Source organism: Moschus berezovskii, chromosome 6 (assembly GCF_049115385.1).
Source record: "Moschus berezovskii isolate FMDL1 chromosome 6, NW_MosBer_1.0, whole genome shotgun sequence".
NCBI lineage: Eukaryota > Metazoa > Chordata > Mammalia > Artiodactyla > Moschidae > Moschus > Moschus berezovskii.
The window spans coordinates 119,105,554-119,128,138 of NC_142465.1; the positions used below are offsets into that span (position 1 = coordinate 119,105,554).

Below are 22,585 nucleotides of genomic sequence, written 5' to 3' on the forward strand. Positions count from 1 at the left end.
GGTACACAGCGAGTGAGTGCATAGTGGGTGAACAGCGAGTGGGTGCACAGTGGGTGCACAGCAGAGGTAGGCATGTAGTGGGGGAACACTGAGTGGGCACATAGTGGGTGCACAGAGTGGGCACATAGTGGGTGCACAGCAAGGCGAGGTGCGTGTCCTGTTAAAAGGTCTCAGGCAGCTCCCTCGCTGTCCTCCTTCCATGGGAATGCAGTGACCTCCCCTAACCCTGCTGTCTGCCGCAGAGCTGCAGAGAGATGAGGAGGAGGCCGCCGCCCTGAATGCCACAAGAAGGCCCTCAGCGGCACCCCCCGTGGCACCCCCAGCTGGCCCAGACCCCGAGCTGAGCATGAACCACCCCTTCTATGACGTGGCCCGACACGGCATCCTGCAGGTGGCAGGTGAGTCCCTGCGGGGTGGTTGGTCCCCGGGAGCGCCACTGCGCTGGCCTTCCTGAGGGCCTGCTGTGTGTGGTGGGCTCAGCATGGCTGTGCTCATAGCGTGAAAACCACAGCAGAAAGTACCCGCCAGTGTTTTGCAAATGTACATGGCACAGCCGTCCGAGCATCACCCAAGTGCTCTGAGTAGCCACCAGGCAGCGTCTTTAAAGAGCACAGGCCGGAATTAAACGGATTGCTTTCCTAACTGAGGACACTGTTATGCTACCGCTCAGCAAAAGCAGCAAGCCTCTGCCAAACTCAGGCTCAAGCAGCCCCATGCCCAGCAGCTGGCCAGAGGGGAGTCTCTTGCATCACTTTTATTTTCCCTGAGGAATCAGGCCCATGCGTCTCACATGGGCAGCGTGTTGGTCAGAGTCCCCAGAGACACAGCCAATAGGCTGTATGGAGATAAGCATCCGAGGAGATGTCTCGGAGGAATCGGCACTCACACGTAAGGGAGGCTGAGAAGTCCCATGACCTGCCCTCCGCAAGCCGAGACCAGGCTGTACCTGCTGTGAAGTCCTGGTCCGAGTCTGGGTAAGCCCATGGCTTTTCCAGTTGGGGTGCCCAGGGAGAGCAGACCCCGGGGTTCCCTCCCTGAGGGCCAGCCCTCTGCCCCTCCTCCCAGGCCTCGCCTTGACATCCAGCTGTGTCCCCTCGCTGCATCTCAGGCCCACACTCCTCTGCGGCCAGAGGACCCGGGGACACAGCTCAGGACCTGGGCCTTTCTCCTGCTCCTCCAGAAGGTGGCATGCGACAGTTTAGGACGGCCACCCACCAAGGGGCCCACTTCAGGTATACCAGACGTCCCCGCACCAAGCCGCCTCCTAATTCTTCTCCTGGGGGCTGCCTCCCCCAGCTGCTAAAGGTCAGGACCATGGTCAGAGCCAGAGGGTCTTGGCCGAAAGTGGTGTTGAATGATCTCTCATTGTTACTTAAGGAATTACGTATTTGGCCAAATGGGAGCTTTGGAGACTTTTCAAGTCTCAAGATAGCATTGATTTAAATATTTTAGGGAGGGACTTCCCTGGTGGTCCAGTGGGCAAAACTGCACTTCCAGTGCAGGGGCCACAGGTTGGATCCCTGGTTGGGAAACTAAGGTCATATGTGCTGCACAGTGTGGCCAAGACTACATTCATGCATACAGAAATATCTTAGGAAATTCCCTGGCAGTTCCATGGCTAGGATTCCATGCTCTCACTGCCGAGGGCCCAGGTTCTGTCCCTGGTCAGGGAACTGACAAATCCCGCAAGCCAAAAATAAGAAACAGAAAATGAATACTTTACGGAATGGTCCCTTTCTGAAACTGCAGTCTGGGTCTGGGGCTGTGAGCTCAGGGGTGAATTTAGAAGCTGCAAAGCAGGGTGGGCAGAGCGGAGGTGCCACCCAAGGGTCAGAGGCAAGCGGCAGAGAAGAGATAGGAGAGGTAGACGCCAGACCTGGCCCTGCTGGTGTCCAGTCTGCATCCTCGCAGCTGGAGCACCCCTCACAACCCTTCAGACCCCGGCTGGGCTTTTCCTGCAGGACACAGACAAAACGAGTCTGTGAATCCCCTTTCACTCCTGCAGTAAAGGGTTAGCAACCTTAAAACCCAGACACGCTCCCGCGTTGGTCCCGGGGAGGTTGCTCTGCCTTTATTGTGCATTTTAACTGTCCTTCTCTCTCGGAGCTGGTGATGGTTGGTGGGGGGCATGTCACGGGTCGCAGCACGGGACTCATTTCTTTCTGCAGAAACAGGGCTTCTCCGTCTCGGAGACCATGAGCGATGCTGTGTTGTGAACCAGCAAGGGGAGAAGACGGGGTCATGCATTAAACCGGTGCCTCATAGAGTCTTCATTTTATTGATGGTTTTCTTTTCCTCCCATATGACATAACTTCGAAGCCCGTTTTCGATACACTGGCCTGTGTCGCTGGAGAGCAGGAGGGCATTGACTCATCCTGATGGAGGTGGTTAACACAAACGCCCCGTAACTGCGCAGTGGGAGGGAGCCTGGGGGTCCCGGGGGTTCCTCAGGGCTGCGGGAGCTTCAGGGCTGTGACGGCCTCCTTGCTGGGAACGTCAGGGGCAGAGGAGGCCGGGCTGGGGGCGCTGCCCCGGAAGCCAGCCATCAGTGAGCAGGATCCCAGCTCTGACCCTCACCTGGCATCTCTGGGCCTCGGTTTTTCTCACCTGCTGATGAAACAGCACACCTGCATGCACCCACCATCCTTCCGGGCATGTGGTAATTAATGGGTCACCTTTATCGAGCGCCTGCTATGTGCCAGCTCGGCAATGCTTTGTTCCAACTGCGGGTGCAGGCCTTCCTGTTCCCCCCAAAGTCAGCCTCTTTTCCCCCGTTGCCAAGGAGCAGAGAAGCCAGCCCAGGTTTGCCTGACTCCCCAGTGCGGCTCCCCTCTTGCCTGGTTCTGACTTGTTTCCTTTATAATAAAGGTGATTCTAAGTGTAGTGCTTTCCAGAGTTCTGTGAGCCAATGAGTGATCAGTTGTGAGGCGGGTAGTGGGAACCTCAGAAACTATAGGCAGCTGGACAAAAATAGGGAGGCCTGGAGACCCTTGACGCATACCTGGTGTCTGAAGTGAGGGCCAGCCTGTGGAGGATAGCGCCCCCCACATCTGGGAAGTCCCTGTGGAGGTGGACGTGACTGCCGGAGCCCTTGAAAGTTTTCAGAGAGGGGATTGCAGAGCTGAGCCAAGACTCCCAGCACCCCATCACTGTCCTTTCCCCTCGACCATGGATTGTGGACCAGTGGGGACCATGTCTGGCCTTTTCTGTCCAGAACTGGGCCCACGGTGAGCCCACAATGAGTGTGTGTTGGCCTGGCCTTCCGTTGACCAATCACTCAGCACATCCCCAAGACTCTCCACTTGGTCTGGTTCCTCTGCTGACATCTCAGCGTGGAGGTCAACCTTCTCTCTCAGCGCCAGGGGCATTTAATTCCCTATTCCTCCAGTTGCTGCACAAAACAGTTCACATCTTCAGAAGCAAAGTCGTCCCTTTCCTTCCCTCTCGCAGGCTAGCACAGGCTCAGGTGAGCCTTGGAGCCTGGCCGCCACGATGTTAGAAACATCGTTTGGAAAACACTTTGTACCTCCAGGCACAGCCATCGAAGGTTTTGTGCCCAGACGGAAATACCCAGCTGGCAAGGGAAGCAGATAAATGCCTGGGCCCCCGGCAGTCCTTTCAACAAGCACCCTCTAAACAAACAGAAACCATGACCAGAATTCTCAAGGAACCTGTGAAAAGGCCACTGTCTTTGGAAACCAAAATGACTCTCGCATTCTGAAGGTCGGAGTGGCTCGCGGGCTCCCGGGAGAAGCGGATGTGCCCTAAATAACAAACAACCGTCCTGGCCGGGTGTGAGAGCTTGACGCATTGCCTTTCAGAGCTGGGGTGGGGTGGGTGGAGGAATGAAGATGCTCTGCTGTCATTTCTTCTTATTTTAAGCAAACAGCTGTAAATACTTGTTTACGGTGAGTTACAGTGAGTTCAGAGTCACAGACACTTCTGGAACGGCACGTTTCTGTTTTCTGATAATCTTCGTGTAGGGCTTCCCAGTTGGCTCAGTGGTAAAGAACCCACCTGCATGTGTAGAAGACGCGGGTTCAATCCCCATGTCGGGAAGATCCCCTGGAGGAGGAAATGGCACCCCCCAGCCCCCCGTACTCTTTCCTGGAGGATCCCGTGGACAGAGGGCTGGACGAGCTACAGTCCGTGGGGTTGCAAAGAGTCGGACATGACTGAGCACACATGCACAGCCTTCCTGTAACCAGTCAGGAAATAACTGTGGGACCTCGTCTGAGCCCCGGGCTCAGCAAGCGTGTGCTCTGGAGTCAGGGGATGGTGACGGCGACCTTGACTGAGGCACCCAGAGCCTCAGGTAGCAGCACCCATCTGGCAGGTGCTGCTGCCCCCTCTCCCCGGCTGCCTGAGCCTCTTAGCTCGGGTGGGCTGGACGGAGGCTGTCTTTGGTGATGGCCGGAGGGCGTTGGGGGAGATAGCCGCCTCCGGTGTCAGGCCAGGACCAGGGCTCACACCCATCTGCTCCGCAGGGGAGGACCGCTTCGGAAGACGAGTCATCACGTTCTGCTGCTGCCGGATGCCCCCCTCCCACGAGCTCAACCACAGGCGGCTGCTGGAGTAAGTCTGTCCTGTGCCCCCCCATGCCCCCCCCCGCGCCACCGTCCCTCCTCCGTAGGCGCCCCCCCACCCATGTGTGTCCCTCTCCCTGGGCAGGTGACTGTCCATCACTCTCAGCACAGAGAGGATGTTCAGGGTCAGAGGCTATCAGACACCGATGGACGCTCGGGTCCCCGGGGGGGTGTCATCAGTGCCAGGTGATGGTCCCACTGACAGGACCGATGCCTGCACCCCCTCCAAGCCACACAGGCTGCCCTCTGCGTCTGCTCAGGAGGCAGCCCCTCCCCAGTGCTCCGACCCGCAGTGGCCTCGTCCTCCGCCCTGTCCCTGGGGGCCATCCATTTGCTCTGTGCGGCCGTGCTGGCCCCGGGGCCCCCTCCTCGGCCGGACCCCGAGAGTGTCAGGAGAGCTGGTGCGGTCCCCATTGCAAAGCTCCCGCCGGGAGTTGCCCTGGTGAGCAGGTGACCTCGGGTCTGGTGAGAGGCTCGGCTCAGGGAGGAGAGAGCTGTGTGCTGAAACCACCGAGGCTGCTTGAAATCGAGCAAAGTGCCCTCCCGCCCAGCGGGTCCTGCTGGGGGCCGAGTCCCCACCCAGATTACCTGCTGGGCACGTGTGACTTACCTGGACACCATGTCCCGGGCATTTCCTGCTTAGCAGTCGGATTCTCCTCTCCAACCACATGCCAATGGCTCTTCACTCACTTGGTCAAGCCCCAGCCCGGCGCTGGGGATCCCTGGGAATGCCTGTGTTCCCTTGTGAAGGACAGAGGAGCGAAGTCTGGCCCAGGGCAGACTCGCCCACTGCTGGGACAGCTCGGGGGCCTGAACTCTGCTATCACTGCTTCTAGATCCACTTTTCTCTCGACTGTGAAAGCCCAGCCACAGCTCGATGCCACGACTGTGGCCTGGAGCCCCAAACTCCCAAGTGAAGGAAGGCACGGTTGGATCATAGAAGCATCTGGAAGCCTTCGCGCTGCTTGTTTTGTGAGAATTCCCGGGACCCCAGGCATTCAACTAGTTTGTTGACTCCTCCACCAGCTGCTGAAGATAGAACGGCGCCTGGGCTCTGGTGGGCTGTGTTTGCCCGGCTCCCAGGGAAGGTGGCTGCGGTCCCACCACCGACTCAGAGAAGCCGTGCCTGAATTCCTGGAGCACCGGGCCGGATTAATCACGGGCTGTGCTTCTAGATAATGAATGACTCAGACCACCTGAGGTGCGAGAACCTGGCCGAACCAGCTGGACATCGGGAGCCAGATTGCCGATGGGGTCAGGAGAGCTCCATCTGCAGCTCAAATGCCGGTGGCTGGATGAGGGCTTTTCAGGCAGGTCACATGCACGTGGCCAGGAGGGCGCACACTCTGCAGCCGAAGACTGACTGGGGGATTTGTGGAGTTTATCCCGTGGCGTGTGGTCAAAGGACAGAAGCGGGTCTGCTTTCCAGTAAAAAGAAAACGTGCGTGTTCATGCTCAGTGGTGTCCAACTCTCTTCGGCCCCAAGGACTGTAGCCCGTCACGCTTCTCTGTCCATGGGATTCTCCAGGCAAGAATACTGGAGTGGGTGGCCACTTCCTCCTCCAAGGGATGTTCCCGACCCAGGGGATCAAACCCACGTCTCTTGCATTGGCAGGCTGATCCTTTACCTCTAGCACCACCTGGGAAGCCCAAGAGAAAGCACGTTAGGAGCAAATCTGAAAAGGAGGAGTCGCTTGCTTCTAGACAGACAGCCGGACAGCAAGGAGTCTGAAGTGGAGGGGCTGAGTTAGTCCTGGGTTTGAATCCCAGTCCATCCTCTGTGTCAGCTTCCTGTGGCCATTGCAACAAATTACCAAACCCTGAGTGATGTAAAGCAGCACATTGACGCTCCCCCAGTTGTGGGGGCCGGGAGTCTGAAGGCATGGTGTCGTGTTGGCAGGGCCATAGTCCCCCCAGAGGGAGCTTCGCCTCCTACAGGGGAACATTTTCTTGCCTCTTGCAGCTTCTGGTGGGGTGGCTGTTGGCGATTTCACACCCTCCTGGCATGGTGGCCGCATTGTTCTCTGCTCTGCCTCTGTCTCCACGTGGCCGACTCCGCTCTGTGACTTTCCTCTTTCGAGCCATCTTGCCAGGATATGAGAGGTTGCATTTAGTGACCGCCCCCCTCCCCAGGATATTCCACACAGTCAAAGGCTTTGGCATAGTCAATAAAGCAGAAATAGATGTTTTCCTGGAACTATCTTGCTTTTTCGATGATCCAGCGGATGTTGGCAATTTGATCTCTGGTTCCTCTGCCTTTTCTAAGTCCAGCTTGAACACCTGGAAGTTCACAGTTCACATATTGCTGAAGCCTGGCTTGGAGAATTTTGAACATGACTTTACTAGCGTGTGAGATGAGTGTAATTGTGCGGTAGTTTGAGCATTCTTTGGCATTGCCTTTCTTTGGGATTGGAATGAAAACTGACCTTTTCCAGTCCTGTGGCCACTGCTGAGTTTTCCAAATTTGCTGGCATATTGAGTGCAGCACTTTCACAGCATCATCCTTTAGGATTTGAAATAGCTCAACTGGAATTCCATCACCTCCACTAGCTTTGTTTGTAGTGATGCTTCTTAAGGCCCACTTGACTTTGGTCTCCAGGATGTCTGGCTCTAGGTGAGTGATCACACCATCATGATTATCTGCGTCATGAAGACCTTTTTTGTACAGTTCTTTTGTGTATTCTTGTCACCTCTTCTTAATATCTTCTGCTTCTGTTAGGTCCATACCATTTCTGTCCTTTATTGAGTTCATCTTTGCATGAAATGTTCCCTTGGTATCTCTAATTCTCTTGAAGAGATGTCTAGTCTTTCCCATTCTATTGTTTTCCTCTATTTCTTTGCATTGATCACTGAGAAAGGCTTTCTTATCTCTCCTTGCTATTCTTTGGAACTCTGCATTCAGATGGGTATCTCGTTCCTTTTCTCCTTTGCTTTTGGCTTCTCTTCTTTTCACAGGTATTTGTAAGGCCTCCCCAGACAGCCATTTTGCTTTTTTGCATTCCTTTTTCTTGGGGATGGTCTTAATCCCTGTCTCCTGTACAATGTCACGAACCTCTGTCCATAGTTCATCAGGCACTCTGTCTATCAGATCTTGTCCCTTAAATCTATTTCTCACTTCCACTGTATAGTCATAAGGAATTTAATTTAGATCATACCTGAATGATCTAGTGGTTTTCCCCACTTTCTTCAATTTAAGTCTGAATTTGGCAATAAGGAGCTCATGATCTGAGCCACAGTCGTCTCCCGGTCTTGTTTTTGCTGACTGTGTAGAGTGTCTCCATCTTTGGCTGCAAAGAATATAATCAGTCTGATTTCGGTGTTGACCATCTGGTGATGTCCATGTGTAGAGTCTTCTCTTGTGTTGTTGGAAGAGGGTGTTTGCTGTGACCAGTGCGTTCTCTTGGCAAAACTCTATTAGCTTTTGCCCTGCTTCATTCTGTGCTCCAAGGCCAAATTTGCCTGTTACTCCAGGTGTTTCTTGACTTCCTACTTTTGCATTCCAGTCCCCTATAATGAAAAGGACATCTTTTCTGGGTGTTAATTCTAGAAGGTCTTGTAGGTGTTCATAGAACCATTCAACTTCAGCTTCTTCAGCATTACTGGTTGGGGCATAGACTTGGATTACCGTGATATTGAATGGTTTGCCTTGGAAACAGAGATCATTCTGTTGTTTTTGAGATTGCATCCAAGTACTGCATTTCGGACTCTTGTTGACCATGATGACTATTCCATTTCTTCTAAGGGATTCTTGCTTTGACTGTGTGGATCACAATAAACTGTGGAATATTCTGAAAGAGATGGGAATATCAGACCACCTGATCTGCCTCTTGAGAAACCTGTATGCAGATCAGGAAGCAACAGTTAGAACTGGACATGGAACAACACACTGGTTGCAAATAGGAAAAGGAGTACGTCAAGGCTGTATATTGTCACCCTGCTTATTTAACTTATATGCAGAGTACATCATGAGAAATGCTGGGCTGGAAGAAGCACAAGCTGGGATCAAGATTGCCGGGAGAAGTATCAATAACCTCAGATATGCAGGTGACACCACCCTTATGGCAGAAAGTGAAGAAGGACTAAAGAGCTCTTGATGAAAGTGAGAGGAGAGTGAAAAGGTTGGCTTAAAGCTCAACATTCAGAAAACTAAGATCACGGCATCTGGTCCCATCACTTCATGGCAAATAGATGGAGAGACAGTGGAAGCAGTGGCAGACTTTATTTTTGGGGGGCTCCAAAATCAGTGGTGGTGACCACAGCCATGAATTAAAAAGACGCTTACTCCTTGGAAGAAAAGTTATGACCAACCTAGACAGCATATTAAAAAGCAGAGACATTACTTTGCCAACAAAGCTCCTTCTAGTCAAAGTTATGGTTTTTCCAATGGTCATGTATGGATGTGAGAGTTGGACTATAAAGGAAGCTGAGTGCCAAAAAATTGATGCTGTTGAAGTGTGGTGTTGGAGAAGACTCTTGAGAGTCCCTTGGACAGCAAGGAGATCCAACCAGTCCATCCTAAAGGAAATCAGTCCTGAATGTACATTGGAGGGACTGATGCTGAAACTGAAACTCCAATACTTTGGCCACCTGATGCGAAGAGCTGACTCATCTGAGAAGACCCTAATGATGGGAAAGATTGAGGGCAGGAGGAGAAGGGGACGACAGAGGATGAGATGGTTGGATGGCATCACCGACTCAATGGACATGAGTTTGATTAAACTCCGGGAGTTGGTGATGGACAGGGAGGCCTAGCATGCTGCAGTCCATGGGTTCTCAAAGAGTTGGACACAACTGAGTGACTCAGCTGAAGTGAACTGAACTGGATAATCCAGGATTAACTGCTCTCAAGAGCCTTTTCTTAATCACGTCTACTAAGAGCCTTTTCTAAGTAAAGCGACGTTCGTGGGTTCTGGGGATTTGACACTGGATGTATTTTGGGGGCCACTTTCGAGCCATCACATCCATGCCCTGGCTGTGGAGGGAGGGAAAATTTAGGTAAGTTACTTAACATTTCTGAGCCTCAGTTATCGTGTAAGAAATGAGAAGAGGGGACTTTCCAGGCAGTCCAGTGGTTAAAACTCTGTGCTCCCAATGCAAGGGGCTTGTTTTCGATCCCTGGTCAGGGAACTAAGCTCCCATATGCCACACAAGAGCCCACAAGCTACACAACACAGCCAAACAATAAAGAGAAAGGAATGAGGATTAGGCCCCCTGCCAGTGGATTCTGTGTTGACCTGGAAGTGTTCCCCTTGGCCCGGTGTCAGCACCCACTGGGTGACCACAGCTCCGTTACGGGGAAGGCATACTTGGTTTCGATCAACATGAGATGGTCATAACCGTGTCCTCTGCTCTGTGCACAGGTATTTGAAGTACACGCTGGACCAGTACGTGGAGAGCGACTACACCATCGTCTACTTCCACTACGGGCTGAACAGCCAGAACAAGCCATCCCTACGCTGGCTCCAGAGCGCCTACAAGGAGTTTGACAGGAGGTGGGTGCCCTCCAGCCTTGGGTGGGATGAAGGGGAACCTCAAGTTCCCAGCTGAGTGAGGGGGAGGCTCAGGTGACAGGAGGGGTCCCGGCTGTTAAGTAGCCGAGGGTGGGACCCCGAGGGCCAGGCGGGGCATTAGGGTGACCACCTTTCAGGGCCAGGGGCCTCTGTCCAGCACTGTCATTTAGGGCTGGGTGAGCAGCCATGCAGGATTCTCGGTGCATGCCTGCTTAGTGGTGTTCGACTCTTTGTGACCCTATGGACTGTATCCCACCAGACTCTTGGGTTCATGGAATTTCCCAGGCAGGAATACTGGAGTGGGTAGCCATTTTCCTTCTCCAGGGGATCTTCCTGACCCAGGGGTCGAACCTGTGTCTCTTGCATCTCCTACATTGGCAGGTAGGTTCTTTATGACTAGCGCCACCTGGAAAGCCCCATGATTCTTGAAAAGAAGCAAATGGCATGTTCAAAGCTATCTTTTCCAGACGCTCAGGCTGAAAGTGGAAGGATATGTGTGTATGCCTGTCTTGAGCTAAAACAGATAAATTCTGAAATGGAAAGTAGTGAACTTCTTTTGTTTCTTCCACTTCTCTCAAAGGTGGACTGGGGGCAGGAGTAAGATTATAGATCTTGGCTTGATGGAAGCCAAAAGGAGGGACATCCTAGGCTTCAAAGCCACCTGATAGTGGAGTGCCTGCTGGAGGTAGTGAGTTCCCCATCAGTGGAGGTATGTAAACAGAGCTCCAAATCGAATTGGATGCAATTTGTACAGCAAAGATTTTCCATCCACCATTACCAACATCACTACAAGGATACAGTGGGTTTCCTGCATCTTTTTCTATTCTCTCTGCTTTTGACTTCTCATCTTCCAAACTGTTCTGCCAGGTTACTCCTTTAAGGAAGAAGCATCCACCCAGGAATGTATGTGGCCCCTTCTAGGAGTGCCGGTGCTCCTGCCATGGGTGGCAGCTAACAGAACCCACCTTCCTGTAGGGATGGACTTTGTAACAGCCGTGCTCTGGGTCCTTGGACCGCCTAAAAGTCACTACAAATTCCTCCTTCTGAATCGCAAGACTGTTTTTTTTTTTTCTGGTAATTAATTAATATTCCTTCGGGAGATACTCTTGAGACTGTATGAATATCAGTTTCATGTGCTAGCTTTTGCCTCCCTTGCCATTTCTTGGCTCAATTATTATTAATATGAGTGACAAATGGTGATTGGGGCTCTAAGTTGGCATTTTACTGTACCAAAGAGCTTTCTCTTTCATTTTACTTATATTTGTACAGACTTGGGATCTCCCATTTTATTCTATAGTTTATAATCCATGACTATATTTATCCTAATTCTCAAATTGTTGAAATTTGGCCAGGTGAGCTTCAGCCTGGCTCCTGTGTCCCACAGACACGTCCCTGTCCCTCCGAGCGCTTCCTTTACTTTCTAGGACAATGAGATGCTCCGGGCACATCCCAGGTGGCTTTCCAGGTGGCACTAATGGTAAAGAGCCCACTTGCCATTGCAGGGGATAGAAGAGATGCAGGTTTGATCTCTGGGTCGGGAAGATTTCCTGGAGGAGAGCATGGCAACTCACTCCAGTATTCTTGCCTGGAGAATCCCATGGACAGAGGAGCCTGGCGGGCTACAGTCCATGGGGTCGCAAAGAGTCGGACACGACTAACAGCAACTTAGCACACACGCATGCACACTTGGCCCAGGAACCTGCCGTTTCTCTGGTCCCTGGTTCCTCTCAAGGGAGGATGCTCCTAGGAGCCCGGCCCTGGAAGCAGTGTGTTAGTTGCGTTGGGCTGTTGCGGCTCGCAGGCGCGTCAGGGACAGTTGCGGGGTTTGTGTGTGCATACATGTAGACATGCGTACACGCACGCATCAACATCGGTCTTCATATCTGCATTTACCTGTTTTTCCTGGTACCTGTGTGTTCACACCGATGTCTATACTAGTTCCCGTCCTTCCCCACCAGGGCTCATTCTAGTTTTCTCCCTTTCTGCATTCGTAACGTCTCTTCTCCAACAGTAAGAGCCTGGCTCCCACTGCCTTTGTGTGTGCTCAGGCGCTCAGTGGGGTCTGACTCTTTGTGACCCCACAGACTGTAGCCCGCCAGGCTCCTCTGTCCATGGGATTTTCCAGCAAGGATACTGGAGTGCGTTGCCATTTCCTCCTCTAGGGGATCTTCCTGACCCAGGGATCGAACCCACATCTCTTGTGTCTTCTGCATTGGCAGGAGGATTCTTTACCACTGAGCCACCTGGGAATCCACCGCTGTTACTTGGCCTGCCTCTGACTAATCGCGTGGTCACCGCTCACTCGCTGAGGCTCTGTTACCACTGGGGCTGCCCCGCCCCCACAAAGCTCCTGCCAGTGTCCCATGGGCTGATGCCCGCACCAGGCTGCCGTGGCTGCCCCCTTCTTGCTCCCACAGTTGGTTGCAAATGTCGGGTCCCTTCTCAGCCCCCACCGTCCTCTGCCTGCCTGGTCCCAGACACCTCGTGCTGGACTTCCTGTCCACCGCCCTCCCTTGTGTCTGCCTTACTAATCAGCTCCCAGGGACTTGGGAAGACTGATGGGTAATGTTTGCAGATTCCCGTGGTGTCAGTCCTGCAACTGTGACCAGTTCCAAGTGGCCCACGTGGCCCCGCTGGGCACGGAACTGGGAGGAAATGGGTGGCCATCCCTTGTGGGCTCTCCCACCCCTGGAATGTAACAGGCCAAGGAGCCCAGGGGCACAGCAAATAGTAAATGTCATGGAGTGATCAGGAATCAGTGAGGTTGGCCCATTCATGACCTTTGTGTTTAATGTAATTTACTTCATTGTGAGTTGATTCTATTAAATAACGGTTGTTTTTCACAGCTGGCTCCCCGAATGGCTGAAATTCTGGCAGTCGGCTCTTTGAAGGGGGCTCTTTGAAGGGTGAAGAGCTGGCTTGAGGGTGTCCCTGGCTGCCCCGAGTGTGGACGCCCTTCTCCCTCTGGGACACCCCCTCCCAACCAGGCTGCCAGCCCCTTGCTGGCATCACAGACCCCGCGTGCCCGCCCCCTCCCTCCGGCCCTGGGTGGACTCCAGCCTTCTTGGCTCGGTCTGATGGCTCTGGACTGAATTAATCACGAAAGAGGAAGGGAAGTCAGCTAACAAGCATCTCGTTGAAGGGGGTGCCTAGTGCTGTCGCGTGGTGGGGTTTGGCAGGGGTCACGGCTCCATCCTCGCCCAGGTCGCTTCCCTGCAGAGCGGGCGTTGCTGCCAAGTTGCCAGTGTGTCCCCACCCCCGGCCCCAGTGTGGGCATCTATCAGTGGGGCTCTGGCCCTGCAAACTGTGAAGTGCTGTGCTCGCACTGCCAGTGATGAGCGTGGGGCCTCCTTTTCTCCTTCTGTGTCCTCAAATCGACTGTTCAGAAATGGGAGGTTGGGACTGTCCTGGTGGTCCAGGGTTTAAGAGTCTGCCTTCCAAACTGAAGGTCTCGGGTTTGATTCCTGGTTGGGGAGCTAAGATCCCACATGCCATGGAGCAGCTAAGCCTGCACGCTGCACCGAAGACCCAAGGCAGCCGAACAAGTAGATAAATACAATACAAAAGTAAACACGTAGGAGCGGAAGACTCTGAGACTCGCCGTCACGGCCCCCGCGCTGCAGTTCTCTTTCCAGATCAGGGTGCCTGCTCTGAGACCCCCTTCGTCTCCCTCCTCAGGTACAAGAAGAACCTGAAGGCCCTGTATGTCGTGCACCCCACCAACTTCATCAGAATCCTGTGGACCCTCCTGAAGCCCCTCGTCAGGTACGAGCCGCTCTCTGCGGAGGCCTCCCCGGGGTCAGACAGCCCGGCCCATCCAGACACCCGGGCAGTCCTGCTCTGGGGCGCCTGTGTGTCTTGGGTACCTGCCCGCTCCCTGGCTGTGTCTGATCACAGGGCTGACGGTCATGAAAGGAGCCTTGGCTCGCGACCCCAGTGAGGTCGGCTCCGGCATTTTACAGCCCCCTTTTCCTGGGCACCCACATCACGTATACACACCCGTGTCGGGGTCCTGAGACCGCCTCAGGTCAGGGACTCCCCACGAGGACTCCCAGAACTCGGGAAAGCTGTCATACTTATGGTTCCAGTCCTTACAGGGGAAGGATGTGGGTAGGATCTGGAAAAGGCACCAGGCGTGCCGGCAGCCCAAGCCCAGCTCCCTGCTGCCTTCGTCGGGGCAGGGAGGGTTTGTGCAGATCAGCTCGGTCCCCTGGCCTCGGTGTGCCGCTCAAGATGAGTGTCACTCACCCCGGAATCTCGCCTGAGCTCGGTGTCCACTCAGACTGACCCAGTGTGGTGTAAGACCTCGCCGAAAATCACATCGCTGGCCCCGGTGCAAAGACACGGTCATCAGCGGGACCTCCCAGGGGTGTGGGGGTCATCTCCCAGGAGCCGGTCAGGGGTCGTCCCCTCTTTAGGACCAGAGGGTTTGGGCAGCCTGTGCCTGGTGAGCCCTTCCTGACCTGGCACGTCCAGCCAAAGGCCTGACTCTTCAACAAAAGAGCGGTGACTTCAGCCCTCCTCCTCCGCATCCTGGCTCTCCCTGCAGGATGATTTCTGCCTCCGTGTCGGGAAGCAGAGGCCAGGGGTGGCGAGGGTGGAGCGGCTCTGCCAGGGCCACACGGCCCCTCTGCTTTGCCCCCACGTGGACCACATGCACTCGGCACACACTGTGCGCACAGAGCCACATGATGGGGTGGACGGGGCGGAGGCCCCTAGACACAGTTTTCATACAGCAGCTCCAGCCCCATGCCTGCTGGACAGAGGGGCTCCCAATGCAGGGGCCCCGGGTGGGACGAGGGAGATTGGGACCCTCAGGTGAGACCTGGGTTGAACTTCTGAACCCCAGACCTGCAGGATAAGCGTATGTCGTTTTAAGCCCTTAGTTCTGCGATTGTTTGTCATACAGCGGCCGCCTGGCCTCTCGGCAAGTCGCTCTCACAGCATTTGTACTGTGGCATCTCTCAGGGCCCCTCCAGCCCACTTGCTTCTCACTTGGCGAGTGAATACACGTACACAAGTGCTCACATGTGTGCACAAACCCTTCTGGGACCCCAGGTTGCTGTCTGAGGCCCTCTCTGCTTCCCAGGCCAGCTCTGGGACTTGAACAGGACCTCCCAGCACGTCTGGTGGTGAGAGGCCACTCTGAGAGGAACCCTGAGCCTGCCCCCTGGCCCCCCAACCCTCAGCATGCAGAGTCCTGGGCCCTCCCAGGCGAGCAGGTGTGTGTTTTCCAGGCTGTGCAGAATCACCGCTTTGAGGGGGGCTTCTGGGGAGTTCTGAGATCCTCTTCCTGTGCCACCCCTCAGGCCAGATCAAGAAGCCGTGGAAGGTTTGAGTCTGATCTCCTTTGGAACTGAAGCTTCTTAGGAGGTGGTGCAGTCGAGATCTGGGGGCTGCCCTGCCAGGGGTCTGAGCCCTTCCTTCCCATTAGCTGCCAACCTCACTCCAGAGAGCCTGGCCCGGAGAGGAGCAGTGTTAATCACTGAGTTGTGTCCAACTCTTTGCGACTCCCCATGCACTGTAGCCCGCCAGGCTCCTCTGCCCATGGAATTCTCTAGGCAAGAATACTGGCGTGGGTTGCCATTCCCTTCTCCAGGGGATCTTCCTGACCCAGGGATCGAACATGGGCCTCCTCCGTTGCAGGCAGATTCTTTACTGTCTGAACCACCAGGGAAACCCTGAGAGAGGGTCACGCATTCTCGGACCTACAGCTCTGCTTGGGACAATTCCTGAAACAGTGGCCTCAAGGCAGCACCCATTTAAAAAGCAAGGGAGCAATTTTTGTGGCCAGAGAGCTCCTTTCATTTCACTGAAATTTCCGTCAGCTTTCCTAGCTGGGTACCTGTGCTGTAGACATGCACCCTCCGGCCAGGTCGGGTTTTCTTCCTGTTTGGTTTAACCGGGACCAGCCGATTGGTGCTGCAGGTAATGAAGCGAAGAAGCCAGTTCTAGTTAGCCCACTGCCCAAGAAGACCATTCAGATGTTCTGTTTCCTGGTGCTGTCCTTCACCTTAGAAAAGCTCTAAGAGTTCCAGAAGCCTCTAAAGTTCTTGGGAAAAACCCACCTGCTCTTGCTGTTTTGCAGCATGGCAGCCTGGTGATGTGGGTACGAGCCAGACCTCCCGGGCTTGCCCTTGACCATCGTCACCCTGGGCAGTAGACGCCACCTGTCTCCACCTAGGTTTCCCCTGTGGCTGATGATACCCCTTAAGCCATCCTACTGCTGTCACAAATCACTGACGCAATACGTGTGTTTAGAGCAGGGCCTGCTGGCACTAGTCAGTACCCACTGTCAGCTGCTACTGCAGTTTAAAAAACTTTTTATTATCTTTCTGTGATTAATTAATTGTAATATGTTATGTGCCTTATGTGCCCGGAACCTCGAAACAATCCTATGACGTCAGCTGTCTCTTCTATTCCAAAGAAGAGGAGGTTGGTGCTCAGAGAGGTTATAGAGTCTGTCTAAGGTCACACAGCACATCAGGGCTTGGCTGGGATTCCAGCTCAAGCCTGTGTGGTTCTGTGCCCGGTCCTGCCCCAGGCACGGACATAAGCGGGTGTCTTGAGCAGACTGCAGGGGTCAGGGCTGGGGACCCATCTGAGCCCGGGAGTCCTCAGCTGCCAGTGGACGAAGTGGACAAGCCCAGTGGCTCTCCAGGGCCCACACACTGCTTGACTCAGACCCTCTGGAGGCAGGGCCTGGCGATTCCACTGCACCCCTGCTTTGGGGTCCCCTGGGTGGGTCCCCGAGAGGCCCTTTCCTGGGAATGAGAGGCAGGAAGGAGCCCTGCTTGCATAGGTGGAGCCTGGTGTCCAGCCAGTACCTGGCGGCCAGAGGGGGACAGGCAGAAACGCAGGGATAAAGCCGAGAGGGCTCCTGGGTGGGCTAGAGTTGGCACGAGGGGGGCTCCCTGCAGCCCTGAGGCCAACACCTCTGTCCTGCAGACCATTCCCGAGAGGCCCTGTTCATGGGTATGGTTGGGGGCCTGGCACCTGGTCGGCCTTCTCCTCCTCCTCCACTAGGGGGCACCCAGTGCCCGCGGCTCGGCCTCCTGTGGGCTCCGGGCTTCGGTGGGTCTGGGATAAGGCAGCTGCTTGGGTTATAGTAGGTGATATTCTGGGCTGATGGAGAAGGAAATGGCAACCCACTCCAGTGTTCTTGCCTGGAGAATCCCAGGGACAGGGGAGCCTGGTGGGCTTCCGTCTATGGGGTCACACAGAGTCGGACACGACTGAAGTGACTTAGCAGCAGCATTCTGGGCTGATGGCGTGGTGTCATCTACTGGAGAAGTCCTGAGAGGGCACACCTCAGGGCGAGCACACACACGCAGCCAAGGGGCACACGGAAGCCTCTAGGGGCGACGGTCACGTTGTTACCTGTTTGTGGGATGGTTTCGCAGTGTACGACGTGCCCAAGCTCATCGACTCGTGCACATGAAACCCGTCCAGCCGTGCGGGCGTCGGTGACACAGCGGTGAAGCTGTAAACAGCGGCGCAGGCGGTGTGTCTCACAGGGGGTCGGCTGGGCCCAGCAGTGACCTTCTCACCCGGCCCGTCCGCCTGTGCTTCTCCTCACTTTGCGGCTGGGGAAACTGCGGCTCGTTTTTTTTAATCAGTTACTTATTTCGGCTGTGCTGGGCCTCCCCGGCTGCTCCGGTTCCTCTCTGTTGCCACGTGTGGGCTTCTCGTCGCTGTGGCTCCTCTTGTTGCACGGGCTCTGGGGTGCGTGGGCTTCAGCTCTCGGGTAGTTGTGGCGCCTGGGCCTAGTCGATCTGAGGGAGGCATGTGGGTTCCTCCCAGATTAGGGATCGAACCCGTGTCTCCCGCATTAGCAGGTGGGTTCTTTACCACTGAGCCACCAAAGCAGTCCAATATATATATTTTTAAATTTAAAAACTTTTTTTTCCCCCCAAGCCATGAGGCATTTGGGATCTTAGTTCCTGACCCGGGGATCGAACCTGTGCCCCCTGTGGTGGAAGCTCAGCGTCTTAACCGCTGAACTGCCCAGGGAAGTCCTGAGTCTCATTATTAGTAATGGTCCCAGGCCGCGACGTCCACCAGGCATCAGACAGCGGGCTGGTTCATGCAGTCCCACTCTTTGCGTCAGGGAACCCCACTTTCAAGGGGAGGTGAGTGGTTCTGGTCAGGGCTTGTCTGCATCATCATGCTCAGGCTATTGTGGGCCCCAAGAGTGACCGTCCTGAATGGAAATCGGAGGGTGTCTTGCTTGGTCCCACAGTCGCGGGGATGTGACACCTGTTTCGTAGAGAGAAGTCTGGTGGGATGTTCGAAGCTGAAGCCACAGCCGACCCCAGAAGCCCGGCGCCGGGACCCCCTCTGCGTGTGGCCCTCAGGTTCCCGGCTGCTCACCCTGGAGGCAGATACTGCTTTTTCTGCCGATGAGGCTCTCCAGCGGGCTGGGTGCATCTGAGGTCTGATGAGAGCAGAGCATCTGCCAGATGTGCACTGCTTCCGCTCTGCTCTGCATTTAGGTGGTGTCAGCATTTATGCTTCTTTAATATGAAAAACACCAGCGCTGTTTGCTCCAGGGCCCCTGCCGCCAACCCGCTCTCCCAGGGCCCCCGGCCTCTTTCCTTCCTCCTAATCCTTTTCTTTCTTTTCCAATTTTCTTCTGTCTTTTTTCTTTTTTAGTCACAAGTTTGGGAAAAAAGTCACCTATTTCAACTATCTGAGCGAGCTCCGTGAACACCTCAAATATGACCAGCTGAGCATCCCCCAGGAGGTTCTGCGGTGAGTGAGACCGCTATGCCCTCCACATCCACCCGCCCCGGCCCCCCCTCACGTTGAAAGCTTCATTTCCATTTCCACTCGTGTGCACGGCCAGATCTGGTTCCTAAATCTGCTGCCTCCACAAGGATGCGCGGTAAAAGGTGCTGACTGCTGACTCAGAGAGGCGAGGTGGGGATGGCTGTGTACACACGCGGATGAGATGTTTCTCTCGCCCGCCGCTGCAAAACTGATTAAACAAATAAGCCGCGCTGGTAACTGCTGTTTGCTGCCATGGTTGGCCGGTTTCACTTTGGAGCAGAGAATGAAGGGGACTTTTGGGGTGTGTGGATGACGTGTGTGCAGCGTGAAACACTCCCAGGCCTGGGGCAGGTGTTCTCAGAACTGCTGGCCCGGTGCTTCTGGGTGGAAGCCTAGCTGATGGGTCGGCTGCTTTGTTTTCTAGGCAGCGGTCCCCTCCTCCAACAGGGGCTCAGGTTGCGGGAGGTAGCCCAGGAAAGTGTGTGGTCCGCCCCGGGCCTCTCTGTGAGCTCAGATGGAGCCCAGTCTCTGAGCCCTGCCCCCACACCCTTCTGCCCTTTGCATCCCGCTCTCTGGGGGGGCTCCTTTGAGGAAGCCCTGCAGGGGGAGTGGAGGTGGCTCCCTCCCTCTGGGCCCCAAGTCCCATGGCAGGCGCTGGGGATATAGAGCGCCGTAGAGAGTACATCTGCCCTCAGGACACTCTTGGGTAATGGGGCCCGAAAGAGGTGCTAAACCCAGCTGGGGAGGGGACTTGTGAGGAGGGAATATCAGGGAAGGCTTCCAGGAGGAGGTGATTCCTGAAGTGAGTTTTGAAGGGACCGTTGGATAGGTCAAGAGCCCAGGGAAGAGTCCCTTTCCAGCAGAGGAAAGCGCTCCTGTAGACATGTGGGTAAAGTGTCGGCTAGGGGTTGGCAGGAGAGGATGCCGTTTGACAGAGGTTGGATTGCCCTTACTGGCTTTTGTGTGAACGCCCACGGCTACAGGGGCTTGTGAGGGTGCGTGTGTCTGTGTGTGTGCGTGCAAGACTGAGATATGGGCCTGGAAGGATAGGACGCCCAGGGTCCCATCCTGCAGATGCTTGAGGGGGCGTGTGACCTGAGATGCTCCCTAGAACATCAGGGAAGGCTTCCTGGAGGAGGTACCACTGGGATGAGTCTTAAAAAGGATGAAGATGCTGTGGGGCCTGTGACCCGACAGCGCCTTGGGGCCCGAGGCTGTGCCCCTGCCGGCTGACAGCTGAGCTTCTGTTTGTGTCCACAGATACGACGAGGAGCTTCGGAACCTGCATGCTGGCAGGCTGCCCCCTCCCACCAAGACACCGCCGCCACGGCCCCCGCTGCCCACCCAGCAATTCGGCGTCAGTCTGCAATAGTGAGTGAGCAGGGGTGGGGTCTGCCCCATTTCCTGGGATGCATCTGTGTGCCAGTGGTGGGGGGTCCTCCCCAGACCTCGGCCTCTGCAGCTGAGCTTAAGGCTTCGGAGAAACGGACCTGTGAGCTTGTCACGAGGCCAGAGTGCCCGCCACTGTGTGTCTGTGTGCTTGCGTGCAGAACACCCAGCCGTGGGCTGGGGCGACTGGGGTAGGGGAGTCCTCGCCTCAGCTTCCATCATCACTGCTCAGTGGGCAGTTCTGATTCTGTATCCCCAGGCCACGGCCCAGACGCCTCCCATCACTTTCCACATGAGGCTTAGCCGTGTCCTTTGCTCTTGCCAAGGAGACAGGAGAGGCCGCGGGGCAGGTCACGTTCTGGAGGGAACCTTAGGGGCTGGTTCGCAGTTGGTCTCTCGTGGTGACAGAGGCAGGGTGGAGATGGTGTCTGACTGGCCCGCGTCCTCGGGTGACCACAGAACCCCTCCCACTGACACCCACAGCATGGGGCTGCCTAAGTGGGGAGTGAACCCCTGTGGGGCTCAGCCATCCGGCTATAAGGACTGTTGTTCCCGCAGTGTATCCTTCCCTTCCTGCCTCATCTTGCCCTTATCAGCCACGTGAACCTTGAGCTCACGCCCCCTCTCAGCTTGTTTCCTTACTTCAAAAATCAATGAGTTTTTGCATGATGTGATTGTTAATCTTTACTCCTTGGAAAGGATTCTGGGCCTCCCATCCAGGCCAACTTTGTCCCTTTTAAGACTCATCATAGTGGTACCTCTTCCAGGAAGCCCTCCCTGATGCTCTAGACTGCATATAAGGCCTCCCTCCATTGCAGCCCCGATCTGAGCAGGCGCCAGGGGGGAGTCCCTCAGGCTCTTTGCCCTGCTCAGAGGCGAGCTCCTTGTTCTCCTCCTCGTCTCTGTTTCCGGCACCCGGCCGGGTGTGAGGCAGCTGAAATGACAGAAGATGAAGGGCTTGTTTAAACCATACGAGCCCCGTGGGGCGTTTGGGTCCGAGCTGCTCGACGTGTAGGGAAACCAGGGCCTGGAGGGCAGTGGATCCCGGGGAGCAGTCTGCCTGGTTTCCTTTGTTAGTTGTTTCTTGTTGGAAATATGCCGCATGATCTGTCTCTCCATAAAAATTCCGTGATCTTTAAGACCCGTGCTGGATGTTAAGACACTGAAAAGTCAGGAGCTGAGGAGGCTCTGGGCAGTGCCCAAGCCAGGTAAAGAGGCGGAAGTGGCACCTTGGGTGTCTCCCAGCAGCCAAAAGGGATGTTGTTTTCCAGAAACTTCTACAGTGGTGGCCACGGACCGTACTGTCCACAGGTGACGGTTGAGCAGTGCAGGTGAGACACCGAATTTGTCATTTCATTTGCTTTGAACTGATTTCAGTTTAGGGGGCCGCTCGCTGCCTGGTGGACAGGGCAGCCCTAGACTGCGGGATGTCAGCGCCACCCCCCGCAGTCGGACACACGCACACAGCAGTGCTCCCACAAACCGGTTTTTTATGAGCACTTAGTGACTGGGAGAGGTTGAAGGCAAAAGGAGAAGGGGAGGCAGAGAATGAGACGGTTAGATGGCATCGCCGACTCAGTGCACGTGAGTTTGAGCAAACTCCAGGAGATGCTGAAGGACAGGGAAGCCTGGCGTGCTGCAGTCCATGGGGTCGCAAAGAGTCGGACACGACTCAGCGACTGAACAACAAAACTGAATATACCATATGTTCACATATGATCGCCATAAATACATCTGGAGCAAAGTTTAGCGATCAGCACTTCCTCTTCCGCTTTTAAACATTGTAAAGATGTGCTGGTGTTACCCCTGCCACCCCCTAACTGCCCCCAGGAAGGCAAGACTGGAACACGCCTGCTGTGACTCCGGCCCGCTCTGGGGGAGCGCTGGTGAGAACCTGGCTCTCAGAGGAGACCCTGGTGACTGCTTTACCGAGGCTTCTGCCGTGGGCTCTGTGCTTTCAGCCCAGCCCTGAGTTTGCTGCTCCAGTCCTGAGCTGTGTGTGAGCTGATATCTGGGGTCCATGGTGGGCATGCAAGGCTGCTGGCGTTGGCATCGTCAGTGCCTTAGCCTGAGAAGCAAGAGCACCTTCTGGGGTGCCCGTTTTGTTGTTCAGAATCACTCCTTGAAAAGTGCAAGTGTCAAAGTCTCAATCGCTCTGTCGTGTCCGACTCTTTGCGAACCCACGGACTGTAGCCCGCCAGGCTCCTCTGTCCATGGGATTCTCCAGGCAAGAATACTGGAGTGGGTTGCCATTCCCTTCACCAGGGGATCTTCCTGACCCCAGGATTGAACCCAGATCTCCTGCATTGCAGGCAGATTCTTTATACC

The 22,585-nt window shown here is 55.1% G+C and overlaps 1 protein-coding gene across 3 annotated transcripts in view; it reads left to right on the forward strand.

The window, feature by feature from the left end:
• Positions 1–22,585, forward strand: part of ARHGAP8 (Rho GTPase activating protein 8) — a 51,953-nt gene that overhangs the window by 15,927 nt on the left and 13,441 nt on the right. For all 3 annotated transcript variants that reach the window (XM_055395038.2, XM_055395034.2, XM_055395035.2), the window contains exons 3-8: positions 243–398; positions 4,488–4,575; positions 9,947–10,078; positions 13,775–13,861; positions 18,752–18,850; positions 20,129–20,239. In XM_055395038.2, the coding sequence (XP_055251013.2) occupies positions 243–398; positions 4,488–4,575; positions 9,947–10,078; positions 13,775–13,861; positions 18,752–18,850; positions 20,129–20,239 (673 nt within the window). The remainder of the gene's footprint in view (positions 1–242; positions 399–4,487; positions 4,576–9,946; positions 10,079–13,774; positions 13,862–18,751; positions 18,851–20,128; positions 20,240–22,585) is intronic.